The sequence below is a fragment of the Lampetra fluviatilis genome, chromosome 52, assembly GCF_964198595.1.
Source record: "Lampetra fluviatilis chromosome 52, kcLamFluv1.1, whole genome shotgun sequence".
Lineage (NCBI taxonomy): Eukaryota > Metazoa > Chordata > Hyperoartia > Petromyzontiformes > Petromyzontidae > Lampetra > Lampetra fluviatilis.
The window spans coordinates 4,682,549-4,706,045 of record NC_136326.1 but is presented as its reverse complement, the minus strand read 5'-3'; the positions used below and the strand labels follow the sequence as shown (position 1 = coordinate 4,706,045).

The following is a 23,497-nucleotide window of genomic DNA, read 5'->3' as shown; positions in this document are numbered from 1 at the left end:
AGGAACAGCAGCAGTGGCAGCAGGAGCAGAAGTTGCAGCAGTAATAATAGCAGGAATAGCAGCAGCAGGAGCAGCAGTAGTCGCAGGAGCAGTAACAACAGCAGCAGGAGCAGAAGTAGCAGCAGCAGTAGTAGTAGCAGCAGTAGCAGCAGCAGGATAAGCAGTAGTGGCAGGAGCAGTAACAACAGCAGCAGGAGCAGAAGTAGCAACAGCAGTAGTAATAGCAGTAATAGCAGCAGTAGCAGCAGCAGGATCAGCAGTAGTCGCAGAAAAAGTAATAACAGCAGCAGCAGAAACAGTAGCAGCAGTAGCAGCAGAAGTAGCAGCAATAGCAGCAGGAGCAGGAGGAGCAGGAGCAGCAGCATGAGCAGCAGCAGGAGCAGCCGGGGAGAGAAACGGAGAGGTTAGAGACGTCGCCCTGGTGAGGCTTCTCTGTACTGGGCAGCGTATTGAGCTTAATCCAAAAAGTAAGTTCATGAAAATACATTTTCGTGATACCGCATTGGCAGTGATGCCCAAGCATAAATAACAAACATTTTGGACATTTGTCAGTGACACTGCCTTAAAAGAAATCCATATATGTGTGTATATATATATAAAATCGGTCCACTGGTCATATTTCATAGCACATAACTCGACAGGCCACGCCATCTCTCTAGTCTCTCTGACACGTGCTAGGAAGGAGGACCGTTGCTCAACGTTTCACCAACGTTGCATTCCTAGTAATGACTCGGCGGGCATTAATCACTTCCGAGTTCACCGATTTGCCAAACAAAACCCATCTCCTACCTTGATGCGGCCCAACTCAAACTGGAACATGTTGGTGCACGTGGGCTGCACGAACACGGCTGGGAAGACCTTGGTGCCAGGCTCAATCTGCGAATGACATGCGCACGATGACGAGAATAATGGCAATGACGACAATGACGACGACAATGACGACGACGATGACAATGACGATGACGATAATGACGACGATGACAATGACGTCGACAATGACGACAACGATGAAAATTATGACGATAATGATGACGACAATGACGTCGAGCATGACGCTAACAATGATGATAACAGTGACGACGACGATGACAACAATGACGTCGACAATGACGACAACGATGAAAATTACGACGATAATGACGACAATGATGACGAAAATGACAACGACGATGACGATGGCGGCGATGGAGGCAACGGCAAACGTCAGGGAAGGTGAACCGATTGACCGCAGGACGAGGTCAGAGTGTATGCACGTTCTCCCGGTGGGTTGCGTGGTTTTTTTTCTACCGGGTCCTCCGGTTTTTCCCTCCGCTTTGGTGAGCTATCATTTGTGGCCAGATCTCTTCTGAAAAATAAGCAAATTCCTCAGTGGACTTTGCCTGGTAGCATGGGGATGGTTTAATTTTATTTGTATGTGTTTAGGTGATTTGTTTACTTTTCTTGCACTTTGCACTCCTGTCGTGTTTTTGTACCGTTTGTTGTGGGTAACGTCCTTACCCACCCCTACTGGACATAGCTAATCGGATTCCTCCTGCGGCATATATATTCCGACTCTGATAGCGACGCCCGTTACTGACACGGGAAAAGCCTCGCCGGGTCTCAAGAGGCATCCTGCGGCATCAGGATATTTGGCCAAGTCCATGACTGAGTGTTTGGCTTTCGGGAGGAAATCGGAGAGCCTGGAGGAAACCCACCAGGCATAAGTGGGGTGGGCCGAGACCCAGGGCTGCCAACTGTCTGGCGCCACTGTGTCCGACACGCTTTGCACTGTCCTTTTCCACACGTTCATGTCGCCATTAAGACTAAAAGATCTAGCCGGACTTAACTCGGCCCAAGCGAGAGATCGATGGGATGGGGCCTCCGGAGATCAAGTACGGGGACTCGGTGTGCTTCGTGCAGCACGTGGACAGCGGCCTGTGGCTCACGTACCAGGCTCCGGTCTCCTAGACCGCCCGCCTGGGCATCCTCATCCGCAATGTGCGCGCCCGCCTCTCAGATCTGTCGTGCCCGTCTCCGCGACTGCGAGCGCGTCCCATGAACACGGGGCGGGCAGGCGAGCGGGCACCGCTCATACCTTACAGTAGGTGGGGATCTCCTTGGGTGGGGGCACGCGCACCGCCCGTACCTGATAGTAGGTGGGGATCTCCTTTCCATTGGCGTAGAACGTGAGGAGTCCGCTGCCGATGTCGATGAGGCAGCCGATGTCGATGCTGATGTTGTTGCGCCCCTGGCCTTGCTGCCCCCCAAACTCACCGCACCACGCCATGAAGCAATTGCTGCGCTTGATGCTGATGAAGTCAGAGGTCGGGGTGGGTACGCGGAGGGAAATAACACAAATATTATTATTATTCCATTTACTTCTAGCAAAGGATGGGCAGCGATGGAGCACTGTGAGAACGGCGTCAATGGCCAGACACGGTCCGACGCTCGTTGTTTGCCCAGGAAATACTCAATTGGGAGAACACAAAAGCGACATCACCACCGCCTGCCAAAACTGCAACAGCCTATGTGGCGAAACTCGGCGCGTCCGTGATCGCCTCGCACTGTAAGAGTAACAAACGCGCTCATGGTGAAAGCATCGCCGAGCCTCAAGACACCTTTTAAGGAGGGTCGGTCCCTGTTGGGTTTCCTCAGTGGGGCGGCGGGAGGGAAGGGTGTCAATGGCTCTGTGTTTCCCTCATTAACGTGCGGCGTAATTTTTCAAATTTTACCATTTCGGACCACGACCCTTGCGCACGCGACTTCCTATCTTTGTTCGAACGACGTCGCGTGCAACTTTGACGCCCGCTGTGAAGCAGACGATCCTCATCGTGCGCCAGCGTTCTTCACGAATTTTCAGAGGGGGGGGGTGGCCTCTTTCGCCGATAAGACATCATCAGTGTGTGAGGGCCGCCACATGTTTCAAACCACTGGGGTTTTGACAGCAGCACGACGATGATGATGGGGGGTGTTTTCAGATGTTGTGTGTCGTTGGGGGACTCGCACATCAGCGGCCGCACTAAAGGCCACCAGGGAGCTGCCAGCCGCCAGTGGCCCGCGGGGAACACCGCTGTACGGTTAACACGCCCGCAGCATTAACAAGGGGAGGCCCCGTGGCACGAACCGCGGACAAGCGGTGAACGACCGCCGCTCTCGGGCCCGTAGTCGTAGCTCCCCACAGCACGCCGCTCTGGCCGGCACAATGTTTGTTTAAACGCGCGGCTCTCCGCGCTCCTGGGCCTCGCGAGAAACCCACCGTCGCCCCGCGGCGCGCGGCCCTACCTGGTGTTCACCTTGCCCTTGTCGTCACCGAGCGTCACCATGACGCTGCGCACCTTCTCCAGGTCGAAGGTCTTCCCGTACTGGTGGAAGTCGGGTGTCACCCAGCCGACCCACACGCCCGTCGGCTCCTGGCCGGGGAAGATCTTCACGGAGTAGTAATACTGCTCGCCGAGCCAAACAAAGAGAAAGGGCCCCCCCGCCCCCCAGTATGGCCTTTAACAGACTGTTGGGGCGAGTGCCATTCGCGAGAACGGACATGGGGGAGGTTCCACTGTAGAGCAGTTACAGACGTGGCCGCCACCGCCCAGGGGATATCGCTCTCTAGGAGCGGGGTAAGGGTCCCACTACTGGGACAACACAAGTCACCCGGGCCGAGTGTGGCCTTCCAGGTTATTCGTCTCCCAAGCTTTCGCCATGCACTACTGAACACGCCCGCGGCAGCGCACGGTGAAAAGCTTCCGAGATTTGACGTTGTCAGAGCTCCCACTGCTCGACACGCGGCCCAAGCCGCGAGACCGCACTCGGCCTGCGAGCGGGCTGCGAAGAACCCATGTCATAGTCACCGGCTAAACTGAATGATATTTTTATTTTACCAGGTAAGGCCCACTGAGCTACGTAGCTCTCTTTCAGAGCGACCCGGCCGCAAATGGTAGCTCAATGAAATTTAGAGCAGCCAAAACAGGTTTCAGGGTCAGGACGGAACCCACGACCTCCTCTGTAGCAGGTGAGCTGGTTAACACCTCGACGCCGTGGCGTCCCTAGGCAGGGGGCGGCAACCGGGGGTCGAGAGGTCACGAACCAGCGTGGTCCTCATGAGCGTCTCCATGTCGTCGCGGTCGTCGGGCAGCACCTCCTCCTGCAGCCGCGTGTGCACGGGCATGGGCGGCGCCGCGGGCGCCTGCGCCTGAGACACTTTCCCCCGGCGCATGAGGAACCTAAAACGCCGAAGGGGGAATGGGGGGGGGGGGGCAGTTGGAGGGGGAGGTGGCGGGCAAACCGAGGAGGTCAGCGGATCCGCCGCCAGTCGTGATCGATCATCGAGGAATCCTCGCTACCACCGACCCCACGCGCCTTGCCTCTTTCCGTCGACCACCTAACGCGACGCCGTGGTTCGGTCGCGAATATGCTAAACTCGCCAAATCCAGAACTCGCGCACGGCGAGAATTTGCCACAGCAGTAGTGTGATTGTTACATCGATTGTGGTGATTATAGGAATTGTGCTAATTCGGCGACGCACTTGGGCTTGAGGCGCGATGTCTTCTCCTGCGCCGCGTCCTTGTTGTTGCTGCTGCCACCGCTCGACTCGGCCGTCGGGGTCGGCGTGGGCGGCGCGAGCGACGACCCCGTCACCGACGTTCCTCCAGCCCCTCCCGCCCCCACCGGCGGAGAAGCAGTCCCGCCGGCCAACGCGGCAGCCGCCGCGGCCGCCGCCGCCGCGTCCTTGTCTCCCGGCGGTGACGCAAAGCCGAACGGCAGCTGGATCAGGTTCCCACGCGCAGCTGTCTTCTTGAGCACCTCGAACTCGGAATCGATGTCGATGTCCACCTCCTCCTCCTGCATGAGCGAGTTGAGGTGGCCGGCGAGCTGCGGCTTGTAGTCCTCGTAGCACTCCACGGGCATGCTGAGGCGGAAGAACACCAGGTCGTTGTTGCTGTTCTGCGTGCCGAACGTCCTGTGGGTGACCTTGAGGCACGGCGGGCTGTCCACCGTCCCGTCGATCCGCGTCACCTGGGGGGCGGTGGCGGATGCGGAGACGCAAGGGGAACGGCGCGTCTCGGTCACTTTCGCAGAGGGCCTTGCGTGGACGCGCCGTATCCCGGCTGGCCACGGCGACCCCCGCAAACTCTCCCTTCCCATCTAGGAAGCCCGTAAAAGCGAAACGTTGGGTCGACGTTGACCCGACGTTTCCAACCACGTGGCCAACGTTGGCCCCCGATGTTGCATGTTTATCGGGATGCTTGCTACCACATCGGCTGCTTTGGCCGGGTCGCCATGACGAGAAAGAGATTCTGAGCTCAATGGACCTCACACGAGGACATAAACCAGGGGTGGGGAACCTTTTTTCTGCCAAGGGCCATTTGGATATTTATAACATCATTCGTGGGCCATACAAAATTTTATTTATGTTGCTATGAAAAAAGCGCCTAGATTTATTGAATTTCGAGTCGTGCGGTTGCCTTGGCAGGGCCAGACTAAATGATTTTGAGGGCCTTATACGGCCCACGGGCCGGACGTTCCCCACCCCTGACGTAAACGGACCAGCTCACCACGTCGACGGTGGATGCGGGGGAGGGGGAATGAGGGGAGGGAGGTGTAATGGAGACCAGGAGGTGGGACTGCTGAGACAAGGCCACAAGAGGATCTGGAGCTGAGAGGACAGATGGAACACGAGGTGGTGGAATTTAACTGGACCATGCTGTGGAGGCAAGCGACGGTGGATCACTGGACAAGGGGATCGAAATAAATAAATAATATTTCCGTTTATCTTTTTTCTCTTCGATACAGTACACTAATGTGAACCGTATTTATTTTAAATGTAATATTACCTCCACTCAAGATGGTATCAAATCACCGCGCAAATAGCATGCCAGATGACCGCCGGCAAAGGCACTCCAGATCCTTGGGGCAACGCTTGAGAAGGCCCGACCCCCCAGCGTCGAGCACAAGGTCCGACGCTGGGAGAGTAGTAGTAGCGCCCTGCTCTGTCAGGCCCTCAGGTACATTGGTCCAAAGTGATCTAGAATATCGTTCACGTATGATTTGCATACACTTTAAAACACAAACGAAAAAACGGTGGCAGAGAGGACAGCCACCAAGGAAACCGAGCGATGAAATGAGTTGACGTGCAGGCAGGAGCTGGGTGGACCGTTGCATCGTGGGATCGCGAAAGGCGCCAGAGACTTAGAAAGGCCTTCATCCAGCAGTGGATTGACCACGACTGATGACGACCACAACGACGATGAAATAAAAGATAATCGATTCTCGCGCACGTCATTTGTAAGCATACCAATCAACCGTAAATCCACGGATGGGTAAGTTATCACATTCCCAGTAAACGGCGTGACTATCATCATCATCGTCGTCTTCGTCAGCGTCGTCGTCATTATTATTATCGTTATTTATCGTACAACGGAGTAACACGGTGGCGAGATGTTAACTGCTTTGCCTGGTATCCAAGAGTTTGTGGGTTTGATCCCGACCCTGATGCCTGCTGTAAATTTGGAGTTTGTGTGTCCCTCTCCCCGTGGTCGTGTGAATTTTTCTCCGGATCCTACGGTTGTTTGTCCTTCCACATTTAAAATCAACATCACGCTTTTAGAGAAATTGGCTGTTGTAAATTTCCACGTGATAAGCCACTTCGAGCTTTCATTTGTGGCCACGTCGCTTTTACAAAAAGAGCTGCATAGCCCAGTGGGCCCTTCAAGCTGGTAAAGTTAAAACAGTTTACTTTATGATAATTGTTTTTTTTACCCTTTTATCTGGCGACAAAACTGACACCTTTTTTACAAGGAGTCATGTCTGCATAGACCACAATACCTGCAGTCGGAATGCAAAAAAAAACATAACCCTGATAATGTATGCACTGTCCTTGAAGTTGATTGGTCCACACCCGAGACAGCTTTCCTTAGAGCCTAGTCTCACATGGTGTTGGACCAGATGACGCCAAAAGGCGCACAACTCAAAGACAATGCACCATCAGAGTATGAGAGCTCGGGTGTAAGCATTTACACCATTGGAACCTCATTTGCCAGTAAAAAAATATGATAATTTGATTTTTTACCCTTTTATCTGGCAACAAAACCGACACCTTAAGTTTAGCAAAAAAAACCCCTCGGCATCTCCCAGGGCGCCGTTGCCAGCCGGCCGCACCTCGTAGTGCTCGTGGTCGCCTTGCACCGGCAGGAACTGCGGCAGCCGCTTGGTGTACCACATGGGCACGTCGCGGTGCATGTTGACGGCGAACGGCTCGAAGCCCTCCTGCAGGCCGCAGATGGTGAAGAACTTGAACGTCGCCGCGTTGCGGCCGAAGTTCAGCCTCCCCACCTGGCTCATTCCCACGCTGCACACGGGTATGAAGCCTGTCGCGCGCACACACAAGCACACGCAAGCACACACACGCAAGCACACACGCACACGCAAGCACACACGCAAGCACATGAAGGGTCGGCGGGCGTTTACCCGTTCCCGTTACGACGACGTACGTGTACATCGTCGTCTTTTCTTACAGTTCCGTTCAGGATGATGTACATCAAAGAGTAACTTTCGTTGCTACCGAGGCTCCCGCAAGGCCACGCGGGAGGGCGCGCGCACAGTTTGGTGCCGGCTATCGTAGAGCGCGGCGGTCGTGTCGCTACGGTTCTCTGCGGCGAGTGCAGTGCGATGTCTTTAAAAATAACGGCGCCGCTCGCAAGGTTCCGAGATTGGGCAGTGAACATGACCCCACCCACAGGCGTCTCGGGACGGGGAAAAGGGGTGAACTGAGAAGGCGAGGCGTGCTGGCCGGGTCGCTCAGAGGTCAGGGTGCTGAGCCTGGGTTTTAAACCGGGCTCTCTCAAGTGCGGTGTACGCACGGAGAGTTTTCTTCTTTCCACAACATTGCAAGCATTTAATTTAGCGAATGCGACGTCACTCTCGGAGCCTGCACAACGAGCCGATGTCGCACGGCGTGTGACGCGTGACGTAAGCAGATGACGTCACTCGCAATGACGTCATCGCATAGACTTCGCTTTTGGGGAGATGCTCCTATCAACTTGGTCGGTATTGTTGGCTAAATTCCCAGGAACAGCGCAACTATGTCGAGACATTGCGTTCTTATTGGATCATAATTTTTACAGGATTTACCGTGATTTGCTAACCTTTCCTATACATTGTACTCCTATTGTGTTTTTTATTTGTTTGTTAGGTATAGCCCTGTGAGCCATGCGGCTCTTGAATCGGGTGCAACCGCGACAAACAAAAACATGAACAAGAAACATCTTAAAGTGACTACGCGCAACAGAAAAATCCAGGAAAAAACAGCAAAGTCTTCCAGAAAAAGCACCGTATATCAACGCTGTGTGCAAAAATCCCATTGGGATGCAAGTCAAACAATAACAACCATAAGATAATTTAGATTAAAGTTATCAGGCTAACTCTGTACTTCAATATGGCTAAACCAAAACGTTTTCTAAATCACCAAAATAAAGCTATAAAAATAATGTAACGGTGATCATAGGAACTAACCCACCCCTACTGGACATCTGTAAATAAAAGAGCTTTATAGCTCATCGGATTGTTCCAGTAAAAATTCAGATTTTGGTACAAACAGACGGACAAAACTAATGCTTCAACGCTTCCCATCGCATTAAATTTGAAAAATGACGTAACATCGACTCGGCTGCCACCCCCACTCCCCCCCCCCTTCCCCCGGGGCGTTGTGGGGGGAACAATCCCTTGCCTTCGGAGATCTCGAAGTCGCGGAAGGCGAGCTCGGAGCCCGAGTCGTTGAGGAGCACCTCGCCGTTGATGGTGAACATCATGCACCGGTCGTTGAGGTCGATGAGGCAGCCCACGATATCTCCACCCTGCCAATCTCGGCCAAAGTGCTCGCTGCCCAGGTGCCATCGCTGGGCCTGTGCCGCGCGCAAGCAGGAACAGTGGAAGGTCTCGAAAACCACAGCGGCCGGGAACCTTGCGAGTGTATAATATTCAAATTGGGTCATTTGCGAGCTATTTTTTTTTATAATTTGTAGATTTGGACCATGACGCCGACACACAATTGCATCACGGGATCTTTTAACGTGAGTGAAACAAATGGTGCGTAGTGTTTTTACGGGTTTCATGTATGTATGTTTGACTTCTTTCGCACCGTACATAGCCAACCGTGCTAATCGGAGGTGCGGGGGAATGATAACAAACTAAACACAAAGAGCAGTTCTAAAGAAATGAGTTTTCAATCTAGATTTAGAAGCGCATAGCTCCAGTGGTTTCCTAATATCAGAAGGAAGAGCCTTCCAGACGGCCGCAGAAGCACAGCTGAAAGCGCCGCGCGATGCGGCGACCGTCTTTGTTCGACGGTTAGCCAAAAGCCACTGCTGCGAGGATGACCGGCAAGGCACCGTGGTCCATTTGTGGCAAGCACTTTACGTGTACAACGAGTGCTAATAACACAAGCACAGCATTGACCAGGACAACCACTGGGAATGGAAACCACATTCCACAACAACAAAACATTTACTATGCTCTGGTAGTGTATGCTGTGTCTTTGAAACTGATTGGTTCACACCAGATACAGCTTTCTTTAGAGCCTAGTCTCAAAGTGTTCGACCAGAAAACGCCAAAAGGCGAACAGCTCGGGGTGAGCAGCTACATCATGGGACCTCCCTTGCCAGTATCAAAATATAAGAATTGGTTTTAACCCCTCTGCCAATAAAACAGTGAATGCAACACATGATTCCTTGAAAACGGATTCTGTTGGGTGTTTAAACATCTTAACGTCTGTTCTATTTCCAGAAAGGGCAAAACCTATTGTGACAAAAAAGTATTTACCCTGAAGCCGTCGAAAACGAAGGCCTCTGCGTCGGCCCCCAACTCGTGGCCTGAGGGCACGTCGGGCCGGGCCCAGCCCACGCGCATGTCCCCGGCCGTCACCGCCTCGAACTCAAAGTACCACTTCCCCGCCATTACGGCGTAGGACTTCTCCGCCCGGAAGATCCGCATTTTGTCAGGGTGGCTGCTCCCGGCGGTCTCGGCCAGCAGCGCTGCAGTAACCGCGGACGGAAAAAAAATGCCATCCGATCAACGTGTCGAGCATTTCTTCTCTCGCGCTGTTACCAGGCACGACTGCGGGGATCTACAACAACTCCTGAAGATGCCCGCCAGCAGTGCGTGGTCAAAGCCTCAACTCCTGAAGATGCCCGCCAGCAGTGCGTGGCTAAAGCCTCAACTCCTGAAAATGCCCGCCAGCAGTGCGTGGTCAAAGCCTCAACTCCTGAAGATGCCCGCCAGCAGTGCGTGGCCAAAGCCTCAACTCCTGGAGATGATCACATTAGTGCACTGGCGACAGCTCGATGGAAGAAACGCGGCGCTGTTGGGTTTTGTAAATAACTGCAAAGTTCTGAGCAGACGGCACTGACCGGGATCCTGGTCGGGCGGCTCGATGACGTAGCCGCAGCCGATGAGCGTGCGCACGGCCTCGCGAAGGCTGTCCTTGTTCGACTTCTTGGTCCTCTCGTCGAGCAGCGCGTACGGGATGAGTCGCGGGTTGCGCTTGTTCTTGATGTCCTGCGTTGGGGTCACCGTGGGTCGGGCAGCAGCGCCGGGACGATTAGTGCCGACCGAGTCGCTCGGATAGGGGCTAAATGTTGCGATCGCCTACTTTAAACTTGATGTTGTGGGGGGGTTAAAATATTTTACGTGGTTAATCGCTGAAGCTGGAACGTCTCGTTTTGCAAAGGTGTCCACGGGGAATCAAGTGGCACGCGCACAGCGAGCACGGAATGGGCGAGTATACAAACATTCAGCTCGTACATAATACAGGTCTTTTGGTTAGATTGCGTGAATATTAAACCCACCACCACCCGACACAGCCAATTAGTAAGGTTTGTCAGTGAACAGAACATGGCCAATTCGTCACTAGTACAGCAACACCGGTGTGTTTACAATCTGAGTACGACGTTTCACCAGTAATTACAACTCGTTTCATGAAGCAACAACCAGATTTGTGATGACATCACTTGTACGCACTTCTTCAGCGATGTGGGGTGGGAGGATTAATGATTTATATAAATTACAATGGGTATCCATTGCCGGTTGGGTTATTTATATGGTAATCAACGCGCATTACGCATGCACATTACGCAAGCCCATTGCTCTTGTACCTCCTGTCGATTGTGTTGTACTAAAATAACCAACGGTAATCCCTACTGAAGTATGGTGACCTGCAGCGGCATGCATTTAGACGATGTATTATTTGATGACTTGCTTCCAAGCAGCACTAAGTCAGCTCGTACAACGCAGCCTCGGGGGTGCGTTCCCTCCTTTGGTTGCCACTCTGTTGCTACTCTCGACCATCGGCCGTCGTCCCTTCATCATCCCTTCCAGCGACGCTTCCCGCCCTGCCAGCGACGCGTCTATAAATCCGCGTCAAAGCGTGGAAGCGCGCGGACGCCCTTGGGGTGGTGAATCGTGAGAGGCGTCTCTCCGTTTCACTGCTGCCCCCGAAGCGACGGCCAAACTCACAATTATTTATCATGCAGGGGAGCGGGGGGGAGGGTTTGTTTTTGTTTGTGTCTGTGAACAAAGTACACAATGGGATTCATGACACATGGGAAAACGTGTTAACAAAAACACGACTTGATGAACGAAACAAAGTGCCTAATGACCAAGCATTTGTTTGGTTTCTTCTGATTGTAAAAAAGGAAGGCGGGAGGGAGGAGAGGGAGGGAGTTGAGGAGAGGGAGGGATGAAAGAGAGGAGAGGGAGGGAGGATAGGGGGGGAGTTGAGGAGAGGGAGGAGAGGGAGGGAGGATAGAGGGGGAGTTGAGGAGAGGGAGGGAGGGGAGGGAGGAGAGCGAGGGAGGGGAGGGAGTGAGGGAGAGAGAGGGAGTTGAGGAAAGGGAGGGAGTGAGGGAGGGAGTTATGGAGGGAGGGAGTGAGGGAGTGAGTGAGGGAGGGCACTCACCTGCTGGATGCCGTAGGTCCAGCCCTGGCGGATGCGGTCGCGGGCCCACACGTTGTGGGCGTTCTCCGCCAGCTTGTCCACCATGGCCTCCTGGCCGGCCGTCAGCTTCACGTGGTTGAGGTCAAAGGGCGCCGGCTTGTAGCCGCTCTCCATGGAGTAGCTACGCGGGACGTGGGGGGGGGCAGCGGCGACGCGTTGCAGCGAACATAATCACGGTGGGTATCGACGTCATTGCCGCGATAATTGATATCTTTATATACAGAACAATGCAATTTTAGGTATCTAGTTTAAATTTTGACTGAAAACTTTCGTGACTGCAGGAATTCATATTCCATGGTTCTTTCGGTAAATTCACGTAGATAGAAAAAATAATAACAATAAAGTAACTTTAAAGTTAAAGTGAATATATTCACTTTATTTTTATTATTTTATCGTTATTATTTGTTCTATCTACGTGACTTTACCGAAAGACCCATACAATATCTCAGAGACTTACACAATGGACGCACAACTATCTGGGACAATGACTTTAGAAACAAGCAGCTGGAACATTTATTAGACAAACATACAAAATAATGGATGTCTCAAAAGTTGGATCAATCGATATCTCAATGGCCGGGACAATGTATATCCCAATAGCTGCGATTGGATCATGTATTTTTCGATTTAAAGCTTTTGTGACTGCAGGGATTCATCTTCTTGGTTCTTTCGGTAAAGTCACGTAACTTTATACGTGACTTTACCGAAAGAACCAAGAAGATGGATCATGTATATGTGTGTATATAACGAGCGAGTTTTCTCCGTGGTGCTCCGGTTTCCGCCCACTCGTCTCACAGACCCTCATTAGCTGGCGGAAAACATCCCCATTCTGTACCCACCACGCCGAGTTGGCGGAATGGGCAGCGCCGTGCACACGCGCGTGTGTGCACACACACGTGTGTGTGCACGTACGGTCGCCAACCGTGCCAATCGGAGGTCGCTGTACGACGCAGCCGCATACACATCGCCCTATTTATACATCACGCACAAATATACGCCGCATGTAACAAAGAAAAAAAAGGAGGGCGGCGCGGGCGTCCGATGATTCTCGACGGTGCGGCGGTTACTTGCGGGGCAGCCGCAGGCGCTTGAGCTTCGACTCGGCTTGCTCGTCCCCCATGCCCACGTGGCACCCCAGCGCCAGCAGGGTCCTGCGGGGGGCACCGGGCACAGCGGCCACACGCGTCACGGCGCGCTGGCGAGATGTTGACTGCCTCGCCTGGTACGCGGGAGGTCGTGGGTTCGATCCCGGCCCTGTCGCCTGCTGTATATTTGGAGTTTGCCTGTCTCTCATCATCATCATCACGGTGGCTAAGAGATGTTTACTACCTCGCCTGGTATACAGGGGGTCGTGGGTTCGATCCCGACCCTGTCGCCTGATGTATATTTGGAGTGTGCGTGGCTCTCATCATCATCATCATCACGGTGGCTAAGAGATGTTAACTACCTCGCCTGCTATACAGGAGGTTGTGGGTTCGATCCCGACCCTGTCGCCTGCTGTATATTTGGAGTGTGCGTGTCTCTCATCATCATCATCACGGTAGCTAGGAGATGTTTTCCCTCCACGTTATAGGATCAACATCACGCTATCAGAGTATTTGCCTGCTCTACATTTCCACGTGGTGATAAGTCACTTTGCTGAGCTATCACATGTGGCCAGGTCCCTTCTGAAAAAAGAGCTATACAGCTCAGTCGGCCTTACCTCCCTCTCAAAGCACCTCAGCTGTACAATGCAACGCCTTCCTATGCACGTTGAACTTCTGTCGCGCCGTACGTAGCCGACCATGCTCATCGGAGGTGGGAAAACCACGATCGATCTCGTGCTGAATGATGGCCTCCAAAAGCCGTCGCCATGCCCCATGATGCTACGATGTGACGGTCCACCTGACACCTGATGTCAACGCTCCATCACCTGGGTGGACGCTCTCTCTCTAGGACGCGTTCTGTCCCTTGCCTGCCACTCCGTCACTGTGTGTGTGTGCCGGCCGAACTTCTTTCGCGCCATACGTAGCCGACCGTGCCAATCGAAGGTGCGCGGGCGAAGGACAACAAACTGAAACACGCGCAAAAAAAAAAAATCAGCACGTGAAGAAACGAAGGTGCGTCAACTCGAGACCCGCGGTGTCGGGCCTCACTTGAGGGTCTCGGTGGACATCTGCAGGTTGTAGTTGCGCTCCGGCTCGGGCAGCTTGTGGAAATCGACGAGGCACGGGTGCAGGCGCCGGTTATCGTCCCTGGCCTGCGCACCAGACAGAAACGGGCGGCTCGAGGCGGGAGAGACGATGGCGGCGGCTGACGTTTCCCGCAAGCTCCTTGCTGCCCGCACTCCGGATGATGCCAACGACCACGACGGAGCGGGGAGGACTCCCACCGTCACCAGCCACCGGTGGACGTAGGCCGCGTCGCCCCCACGATTCCGCATCCCTCCCGCAAGCTCTCGATCCAATCGATTGTGAAGATCGCCATGAACCAGCTTCGTGGCCCTCCGTCGAGTCGTCCCCTGCCTGCCTCTCCCCACTCATCTCCCTCCGCTCCCCTCCACCCACTTACCTATCTCTCTCCTTTCATCTCCCTCTACTCTACTCCACACTCTCCACACACTCTCCCTCTCAACTCCAGAAACTATGGATTAATCTTGAAGACCGCAGTCATCTCAGTAGGAAGTCACTAAATATCCTCTGGTATAATATGTGCATATGTGCGTGTATAGAAGGGGAGCGCTACGAACCCGGCCACCCGAGTTCAATTCCCACTCATGGCCAACACCAGTGACTGTTATCTGAACCTGTCCGGGCCCTCCTCTAGGTCGACTCAGCCTCAACTGAATACCTGGTGCAATGTGCAAAACATCGCCACTGCACGTATGTACATTTAAAATTCGTTCGCACCGTACGTAGCCAACCATGCCAGTCGGAGGTGCGGTACAGAGGTTAAAAAAAAGGCGGCCGGGTGTGGTGCCGGCCACCCACCCACCCCCTCGTATGGACGCAGAGATGGGAAAAATATAATCAAATTATTGACGGGAAAAAAGTGATCATATACAAATGGCCAATGTCTAGTGTCATCTTCATACAAATTACAAGTTACTTTGAGCCATGCAATTTGCATAACAATTGTGGAACGCAAATGTCGTAGAATTACACATTTCAATGTGAATGCTTATGATGCCCGTGATTGATCGGGTGCGCTGCTCGGCTCACAGTTGCATAGGTCCACCCGATCTCGATCTTAGTCGTGGCCCACAGCTCGTGGATGTTCTCCGCCAGCTTGTCTCGGATGCGCTCCAGGTTTGGGGGAAGCACAATCTTCAAACAAGGACAACGACGACAACGACGTTTGTGCGTGCGCTTGTGCGCGTGCGCGTGTTTGTGTGAGCGTGTGTGTGTGTGCGAGCGGTAGTGTAACGGTTAACGCGCTGCGCTACGAACCTGGTGACCCGGATTCGATTCCCGCTCACGGCCAACACCCTGTGGCGATTATTTGAACTAGTCCTCCCCTAGGTCGACTCAGCCTCAAATGAGTACCTGGTGTGGTGTGTAAACATCGCCACTGGAGAGACAAAGGCGGCCGGGCGTGGTGTTAGCCACCCACCCCCTCGTGTGCCGTGCCGGCCTTCATAGGTGCTCGCTAACAGCACTTGCCCCAACAGCCTGTTAAGCCCATACGGGGATGTCTTTGTATGAGTGTGGGGGAGCACGGCTGGTCCATCTGCCAGTGATCTCAGTCAGTCAACCCACAGTACCTGGGTCTGTCCCGTGACCTCCTGCCAGTGAGCCTTCACTTGGGCAATTCCGCTCGAGAAATAAACTGAGGGTTTCCAACGGAAGATTCACATCTCCGGTAGGAACCATCCAGGGTTGAGTCGCGGGGACTCGCTGCACGCAGCGTGAGTCTCCCTTCTCCGATTCACACGTCGCTCGTATTTACACTCACGCCGATGGCCGGAGAGCCAGAGGACGGCCGGAGGAAAGCCAGAGAGTGGGAGAGACAGAGAGTGGGAGAGACAGAGAGTGGGAGAGTCAGAGAGTGGGAGAGACAGAGAGTGCGAGAGTCAGAGAGCCAGATAATAGGAGAGTAGGGGAGCCAGAGAGCCTGAGAGCACGAGATTGGAGAGCAGAAAAGACAGAGTGGGAGAACCAGAAAATCGTAGAACCAGACAGCGGAGAACTGGAGACCCAGAAAGCCGGAGAGTCGTAGAGCCCGGGCAGTGGGAGCGCCGGAGAAGGGGGCCTTCCAACCTGCGTGGTGTCGACGGGCACGGGCGTGAAGGCGTCCTGCTTGAGCGAGAAGGTGGGCCCCAGCAGGTCGCGCACGCCGTCGTGGTCGTGCTTGTACTCCTTGATGGGCTCCACGCGCATGCGCTCCCGCGGCAGCAGCGCCTCGAAGCAGGGAGCGTAGCCCAGCGGCGGCAGGAAGCGGAAGTCGCCGTGACGGCCACCCAGGAGGAACCTCACCCTGCAAGGTGGGGGGGTTGGGGGGGGACGCGTGTGAGTGAGTGCGCGCACGTGGAGAGGCGATGTGCATCTTCACCATCTTCACTCTCATCGCAGTCTTCGTCAAAGTCATCATCACAGTCATCGTCATCATATCATCATCGTCATCATCGTCGTCGTCATCATCATGGATTGTAAAAATGGCTGTGCACGAGCACGTGCAGTTAAACGCAAAATATTTGGGGGGTTCAGCCAAATTTTGTGTTGTAAGGCCCTCCACCACCCGACGTAGACAAACACTTAAAAACCGCTAAGACGCGACGCAAAAATTTCGGCAGCCGAATCGACGGCGCGACGTCATCGAACGGAAGGTGTCGAAAAAACCCGACCGTGCAAAAACCCCAACGCGCCAAACAAACCCCAACGCGCCAAACAAACCCCAACGTGCCAACCCCCTAACGAGCCAAAACCCCAATGCGCCAAAACCCCAACGTGTCAAAAAAAAGAAAAACCAATGCGCAAACAAAAACCGCTCACTTGATGCCAGCAGAGAAGCTGACGACGGGGAAGAAGAGCCCGTCCGTGTTGTAGTTCTCGAACATGCCCTGCACGGGGTGCCCGTTGATGCGGAACGAGATGCTGGGGATGCTGAGGTCCAGGCAGCAGCTCACCACGTCGTCCGCGCTCAGCAGGTGCTGGCCCGGCGAGCCCACGGGCTTGGCGATGCGACCTGCGGAAGCGCGGGAGGCCGTCGTGACTCTAAACTATTTTATGTTTTCAACAATTTTTTTTATTTGACCAGATAAGGGCCCTCCCACTGAAGTTTGTGTAACTCTTTTTTTTCGATTTAAAGCTTTCGTGACTGCAGGGATTCATCTTCTTGGTTCTTTCGGTAAAGTCACGTAGAATGGAAATAATAAAGTAATAAAAATAAAACATCATAAAATTATTCTCACGACGTTTCGGCCACAACGCAAGCAGCCGTCCTCAGGTGGAGAACAGGTCTGTCGAGAAGACAGAGTCTAAAATTTGTGTAACTCTTTTTTTTCAGAAGCGGCCTGGCTATCACAAACGATAGCCCAACAAAGTGGCTTATGATCGTGTGAAATCTATAGCAGCCAGATATTCTAAATGCACATTTCTACAGACTCATAGAGACTCACAGAGACCCATAGAGATCCAGAGACCCACAGAGTCCAATACTCAGCGAGACCCATACTAAAATAATTTAAGTTTTTTACTAGGCAAGGACCCACTGAGCTACGTAGCTCAGAAGCGGCCTGGCGATCACAAACGATAGCCCAACGAAGTGGGTCATGATTGTCTAGAAATGTTTAGCAGCCGAATACGCTAACGGCACGTCGATTCTAAATGTGGAGGGGAAAAATCGGAGCTGCCCAGAGAAAAATCCTCGCGACCAAGGGGAGAGAGACCCCAGCAGAATCGCAGAGACCCCAGCGGATCGCGGAGACCGCCGTGGGAGTCGCGGAGACCCCAGCGGAATAGCAGAGACTCCAACGGAATCACGGAGACTCCTATTGGAATCACGCAGACCCCAACGGAATCACGGAGACTCCCGTTGGAATCACGGAGACTCCAGCGGAATCGCGGAGACTCCCGTTGGAATCACGGAGACTCCAGCGGAATCGCGGAGACTCCCGTTGGAATGACGGAGACCCCAACAGAATCGCGGAGACTCCCGTTGGAGTCACGGAGACCCCAGAGGATCGCGGAGATTCCCGTTGGAATCACGGAGACCCCAACAGAATCACGGAGACTCCCGTTGGAATCGCGGAGACCCCAACGGAATCGTGGAGACTCCCGTTGGAATGACGGAGACCCCAACAGAATCGCGGAGACTCCCGTTGGAGTCACGGAGACCCCAACAGAATCACGGAGACCGCCGCGGTTTTTATTTGCGGAGAGCCGACGGCGGCCCGCCGCCCGATTCCCAGCGGCTTTAACGCCGCGTCGTGCGCGGCTCACCGGACCACAAGTGGAGGCCGTCGAAGGCGTACGAGTAGAGGTCGTCGCCCACGCCGTTGCCGCCCCAGCCCTCGCCGCCGCCAGGGTACGGCGCATAGCCCTCCGTCGTGGCCCAGCCGACGCGCAGGTGCGTCGGCTCGTTGGTGACGAACGGCTCCACGTAGTCCACCACCATCTCGTAGTACCACTTCTTGTACTGCGACGTGCCCTCGCAGATGCCCAGGTAGATGTTGGGGCGCATGCTGAGCCCCGGTGAGGGAGCGGAGGAGGGGAGCGTGGGACAGTTAAGCGGCGCTCGTGGTCGTTCGGCTCTTCAAGGAAAGTTGGTCATCAAAAGTCGAATCTAATCAATCCTGCGCGTCGTAGCAGATCAATGAGCCGACAATTCGCGCTCATTCCCATATTTGTCCCACCACATAGAAAATACAAAATAATTAGGTTCAAGCAAGCCTGACTGTGCTGATGAGGTACTGAATGTTGGAACCGGTGCAGAGTTTGCTTGTGCTGAGAAGGAAAAAAAATCGCTGATGGGATGTGTAAAAAAAAAATCTAGATCTTTTTTACGTGGTATAGCGTGGTTGGCATAGGCCCTGGAGCAAGGGAAATACATGTTGTCAGTCAGTGAATAAATGCATAAGTGGGTGAGTGCATTCATGAATGAGCTAATTAATGTGCGAGTGAATTCATGAGTGGGTGGATGGGTGAGTGAGTGAGTGAGCAAGTGAATGAATGAGTGGGTGAGTGAATGCGTGCACGAGTGAATGAATGAATGGGTGAGTAAGTGAATGCACGAAGTGGGTGAGCGAGTGAAAGAGTGGGTGCATGAACGAATATAAATGAGTTCGATGAGCGAGCGAATGAGTTCATGGGCGAGTGAATGAAGCAACTCGTGAGCGATTGCGAGCGACACCTGGTGACGTCGTTGACGAGCCGCGTCTGCAGCAGCAGGTCTCTGCCGGGGAGCAGGTTGTCGCAGATGAGGTTCTGATTTGCTCTCACGGCGACGCCGTTGCACACGCACAGCGAGTAGAGCACGTCCAGGATCTGCGCGCCACGCAAAACGCCGTGGTCAACCAGGCAGCAATATTTTGCTTGTCGTCAAGGCAACTCCTCGACTTCCCGTTGCGTGTTTTCGGAAGGTCGCACTCATCGCGAATGAACCACGATACCTTTGCGAAACCATCATCGCGCGAACTCCGCTGATGCTCGCTTTTGGCTCGTAACTTTCAGGTGTGCTCCTGCGGCCGTCTGGAATGCTCTTCCTTCCGATATTAGGAAGCCACTGGAGCTATGCGCTTTTAAATCGTCATCTAGATTGAAAACTCATTTCTTTAGAACTGCTTTTTTGTGTTTAGTTTGCAGTCCATCCCCTCGCTACATCTCCATCTGTTGATTACATCTCTCTAATCTCTCCCTCTCTCTTCTGCATCTCCCTTTGCTCTCATCTCGCTACATCTCCTGTCTGTTGTCCACATCCTCTCTCATCTCACTACATCTCTCCCTCTCTCTTCTGCATCTCCCGTAACTCTCACCTCTTCTCCATCTCATGTCTGTTGTCCACATCCTCTCTCATCTCACTACATCTCTCCCTCTCTCTTCTGCATCTCCCGAAACTCTCACCTCTTCTCCATCTCATGTCTGTTGTCCACATCCTCTCTCATCTCACTACATCTCTCCCTCTCTCTTCTGCATCTCCCGTAACTCTCACCTCTTCTCCATCTCATGTCTGTTGTCCACATCCTCTCTCATCTCACTACATCTCTGTCTCAGCTTTACATATCTCGGCTCCATCCTGCCCCCCCCCCCAACTGTCTGCCACTGAGGGCCCTGCTGGTGCGGAGGGAAACCGCCGGTGCGGAGGTGCATACCTTGTGGTTGCGTCCGTGCTTGTCCAGCAGGGAGATGATGGAACGGATGTGTCCCTCCTTGATGATGTTCAGAGCCTCGGGACTCTCCAGCAAGACACAGTGCAGCACCTCCAGGATACCTGCGCACAGACAACGAAGATCCCGCCCCCCCCCCCCCCCCCCAGACAGCCTTCAACGGACGGTTGGGCCAAGCGATTTTAAGCGAGCACCTGCGTAGGCCGGCACGGTGCACGAGGAAGTGGTGTGACAAGTATCAGGACCTACCGTTCACCCCGAATCCCTACCCTCTCCTCGAATCAACAGATGTTAAATCACCCCACCCAAGGTCGCCCAACCCACTCAAAGACAAAGATCCCCCGGACAGCCTAAACAGGCTATTGGGGCAAGTGCTATTAGCGAGCACCTGTGAAGGCCGGCACGGCACACGAGGGAGTTGGTGTGGCAAGCATCAGGACCCGCCGGCTTTGTCTCCCATGTGCTGTTGTTCACATGCACTCTGCGTCAGTAGCTCATCTAAGGCCGAGTTGATCGCAGGACTGGTTCAGATATTCGTCGCTGATGTTGGCTTGCGAGTAGGGAAACGAACTCAGGTCGCGGGGTTCACAGTGCAGTACGCTAACAACAGCGCAAAGACAAAGACTGTTGGGCAAGTGCTATTAGCGAGCACCTATGAAGGCTGACACATCATATTAGGGGTTGGGTGGCCAGCACCATGCCCGACCGCTTTTGTCGCCCTAGTGGCGATGTTTACACACCACACCAGGTACGCATTTGCGGCTGAGTCGACCTAGGGGAGGCCCATGACCGGTTCAGATAATCGTCACCGGTATTGGCCGTGGGCGGGAATCGAATTCGGCTCGCCAGGCTCGTAGCGCAGCGTAGCGGCTAACCACGACACTTGAGGGCAACCAGCCCCAGCAATTATAAACCCACAGTTCACGAAGGAAGTGGCCACGTGGCTCGGAGGTTATTGCGCTGAGATCCTGCGTTCAAATGCAGGCCGTCTGTCAGTCTGCCCGTAACGTGGGGGCCACGATAACTCTCGTCGAGACGACGCAGCACGAGTTCAACTTGAGTGTAAGGTCGCGTTGCTAATTAGCGACTTAGATGGAAGGGATTGGTCAAAACTTGGAGATACAAAAAACAACCCGGAGCTAAAAGGATTGATTGCCCTTGGTGACCAATGCGATGACGTCACATGCCGCCACCGCGTCATTGTGAGAACGTGCTCCGAGCAAAATCCCACAATGCCCAGTGGCCAGCAACAAACGGCACGAATACGAGGAGCGGACACGTCCGTTGAGCGGAGCGAGGTTGCAGGGCCTCGCTCGCTCGCTCAATGTCTCTCACATCCGTCGCTCGATTCACGTGAACGTGCTCATCAAACGCACCAGCTCTGTTTAAACCTCGGCCCTTCAGTGGCGCTCCCCTTATCGGTGGCCGCTCGGCATCTTAACGGTGCCGCTCAGTTACCGCGGTCGGTAAAAGCGGCGAGCTGGGGCCGCCGACGCGGCGCGGCAAGAGCGGACGGACTGAAACGCGGGCGTCGGAGCCAACGGGTGAGGCCCCCCTCACCGGAAGATGCCTCCAGCCGGTCCAGCTTGCTGATGAGCCAGTCGAGGGAGTTAGAGAACTGCGCGCAGGTGCCGTGGTTGCCCCGGATGAGGGCAGCTGTGAGAACACGAAGGGGGGGGGGGGGGCGAAAAAATGGTGATGGATTTCAACTCGATAAAGGAATATTTGAACGGGCAGAGAAGATGGCAAACTAATTCGCGCGCGTATCTTGAAACTGGCGTTAAAATCGTGCTGATCCTTGGGTCTAAACTTTGTATTTTACCAGGTAAGGCCACACTGAGCTGTATAGCTCTTTTTCACAAGCGACGTGGCAGCAAATGATCGCTCAACGAAGTCGAAATTTATAGCAGCCCAAATTACTCTAAACGCATGATGTTGATTCTCAAAACCGGAGAAAAATCCACACAACCACGGAGGAAAACATGCAAACTCCAAATATACAGCAAGCGTCAGGGTCCGGATCAAACCTTAGACCTCCTGCGTACCAGGCGAGGTAGCTAAAATCTCGCCACCATGCAAACTCCAAATATACAGCAGGCGTCAGGGTCCGGATGAAACCCACGACTTCCTACATACCAGGCGAGGTAGTTAACATCTCGCCACCTTGGTGGGTCGGGTTGGAGACCGATCTGCACTCACAGTCGTCCACTCCATCCCGAGGCCCCCGGCGGGCTCTGTGCCTACCCGGGTCTAGACGCTCATCTCGGGACTCCTTCGCTCAGCTAGCCTCCAGTTTCTGGTCACACCAAAGTTCAAATGCCTGACTGTTGAGAACAATAATAACCCCTCCCCCCATCTCCCTCACCGTGTTCCCAATTTTCACTTCCCCTCTCTGTAGCCGACCGTTACCCCAATCAGGTAAGGGGGCTGCGAGCCCGAATGGCCTGCACCGTTCCCTGACTATGAGGATGCATCACAGTTGTTCCCTAATTGTGAGGGTTGCCGTTTGCATGGATGACCCTTTGTGGAATCAAACTATCGTAGTCGTCGTTGTTGTTGTTGTAATTGTTCCCTGGAGTTCTGCCGATGTTTGGCTGTCACTCAGCCTGGTTGGTGTCACGTTTGCCTCCATACACCATCTGTACAGGTTGCTTCAAAACATGTTAACACTTATATGGGACTATCGTTTTCAATGGAAAAAGAACGGATAAATACTGTAACATAATAACAAATGTATGTTAATCGCTTAAAAAAGTCAGAGTCTCCACTTGTTCGCCATCATTGCCAACGCATTGCCTGGAATCTTCTCCAGGTGGTCTCCAGAGCCTGGAGAAAGCACATTTATCGTGGTATTCTCAGAAGTGTAAATAAATACAAATTAAGCACCCTGTAGATTGTTCCTGTTGTGTCTCCGCGGTGTGTCTCGCACCAGCGTTGATGTTCTTTGTGACGTACAGAGCTTTGAGTTTAAATCTGCTATAAAATAAAACTACTATTATTATTATTGCAATTGTGGGCGAATTCTAGACTGGTGACGACGATGATACGCGGTGACGATATCACCCGCGATGCTCTCCGAGCTCGTCCGCCCTCTTTTGCCTGGACAGTGCTTGGCCAAGGGACCACCTGTGTATGCCACAGGTGTTGTAGGCATGCCACAACCCCAAGGCTACGAAAGGTGGGCCAGCAGAGGTGTTAGGGCAGCAACAAAATCCACCGTGTGGCTCCGCGAC

At 53.6% G+C, this 23,497-nt stretch overlaps 1 protein-coding gene across 1 annotated transcript in view; it reads right to left on the bottom strand.

Annotated features, from left to right (window-relative positions):
- The window catches only part of LOC144949015 (ryanodine receptor 2-like), a 260,188-nt gene that overhangs the window by 200,652 nt on the left and 36,039 nt on the right, over window positions 1-23,497 (bottom strand). Inside the window, exons 17-35 of the mRNA XM_078878800.1 lie at window positions 21,825-21,920; window positions 20,250-20,368; window positions 19,292-19,425; window positions 18,382-18,623; window positions 16,933-17,125; window positions 16,201-16,417; window positions 15,163-15,267; window positions 14,098-14,201; window positions 13,030-13,113; window positions 11,924-12,083; window positions 10,377-10,524; window positions 9,790-10,001; window positions 8,699-8,873; window positions 7,132-7,340; window positions 4,499-4,989; window positions 4,061-4,196; window positions 3,262-3,422; window positions 2,126-2,288; window positions 790-876 (exon numbers count right to left, since the gene is read on the bottom strand). Of these exons, the coding sequence (XP_078734926.1) occupies window positions 790-876; window positions 2,126-2,288; window positions 3,262-3,422; window positions 4,061-4,196; window positions 4,499-4,989; window positions 7,132-7,340; window positions 8,699-8,873; window positions 9,790-10,001; window positions 10,377-10,524; window positions 11,924-12,083; window positions 13,030-13,113; window positions 14,098-14,201; window positions 15,163-15,267; window positions 16,201-16,417; window positions 16,933-17,125; window positions 18,382-18,623; window positions 19,292-19,425; window positions 20,250-20,368; window positions 21,825-21,920 (3,236 nt within the window). The remainder of the gene's footprint in view (window positions 1-789; window positions 877-2,125; window positions 2,289-3,261; window positions 3,423-4,060; window positions 4,197-4,498; window positions 4,990-7,131; window positions 7,341-8,698; window positions 8,874-9,789; window positions 10,002-10,376; window positions 10,525-11,923; window positions 12,084-13,029; window positions 13,114-14,097; window positions 14,202-15,162; window positions 15,268-16,200; window positions 16,418-16,932; window positions 17,126-18,381; window positions 18,624-19,291; window positions 19,426-20,249; window positions 20,369-21,824; window positions 21,921-23,497) is intronic.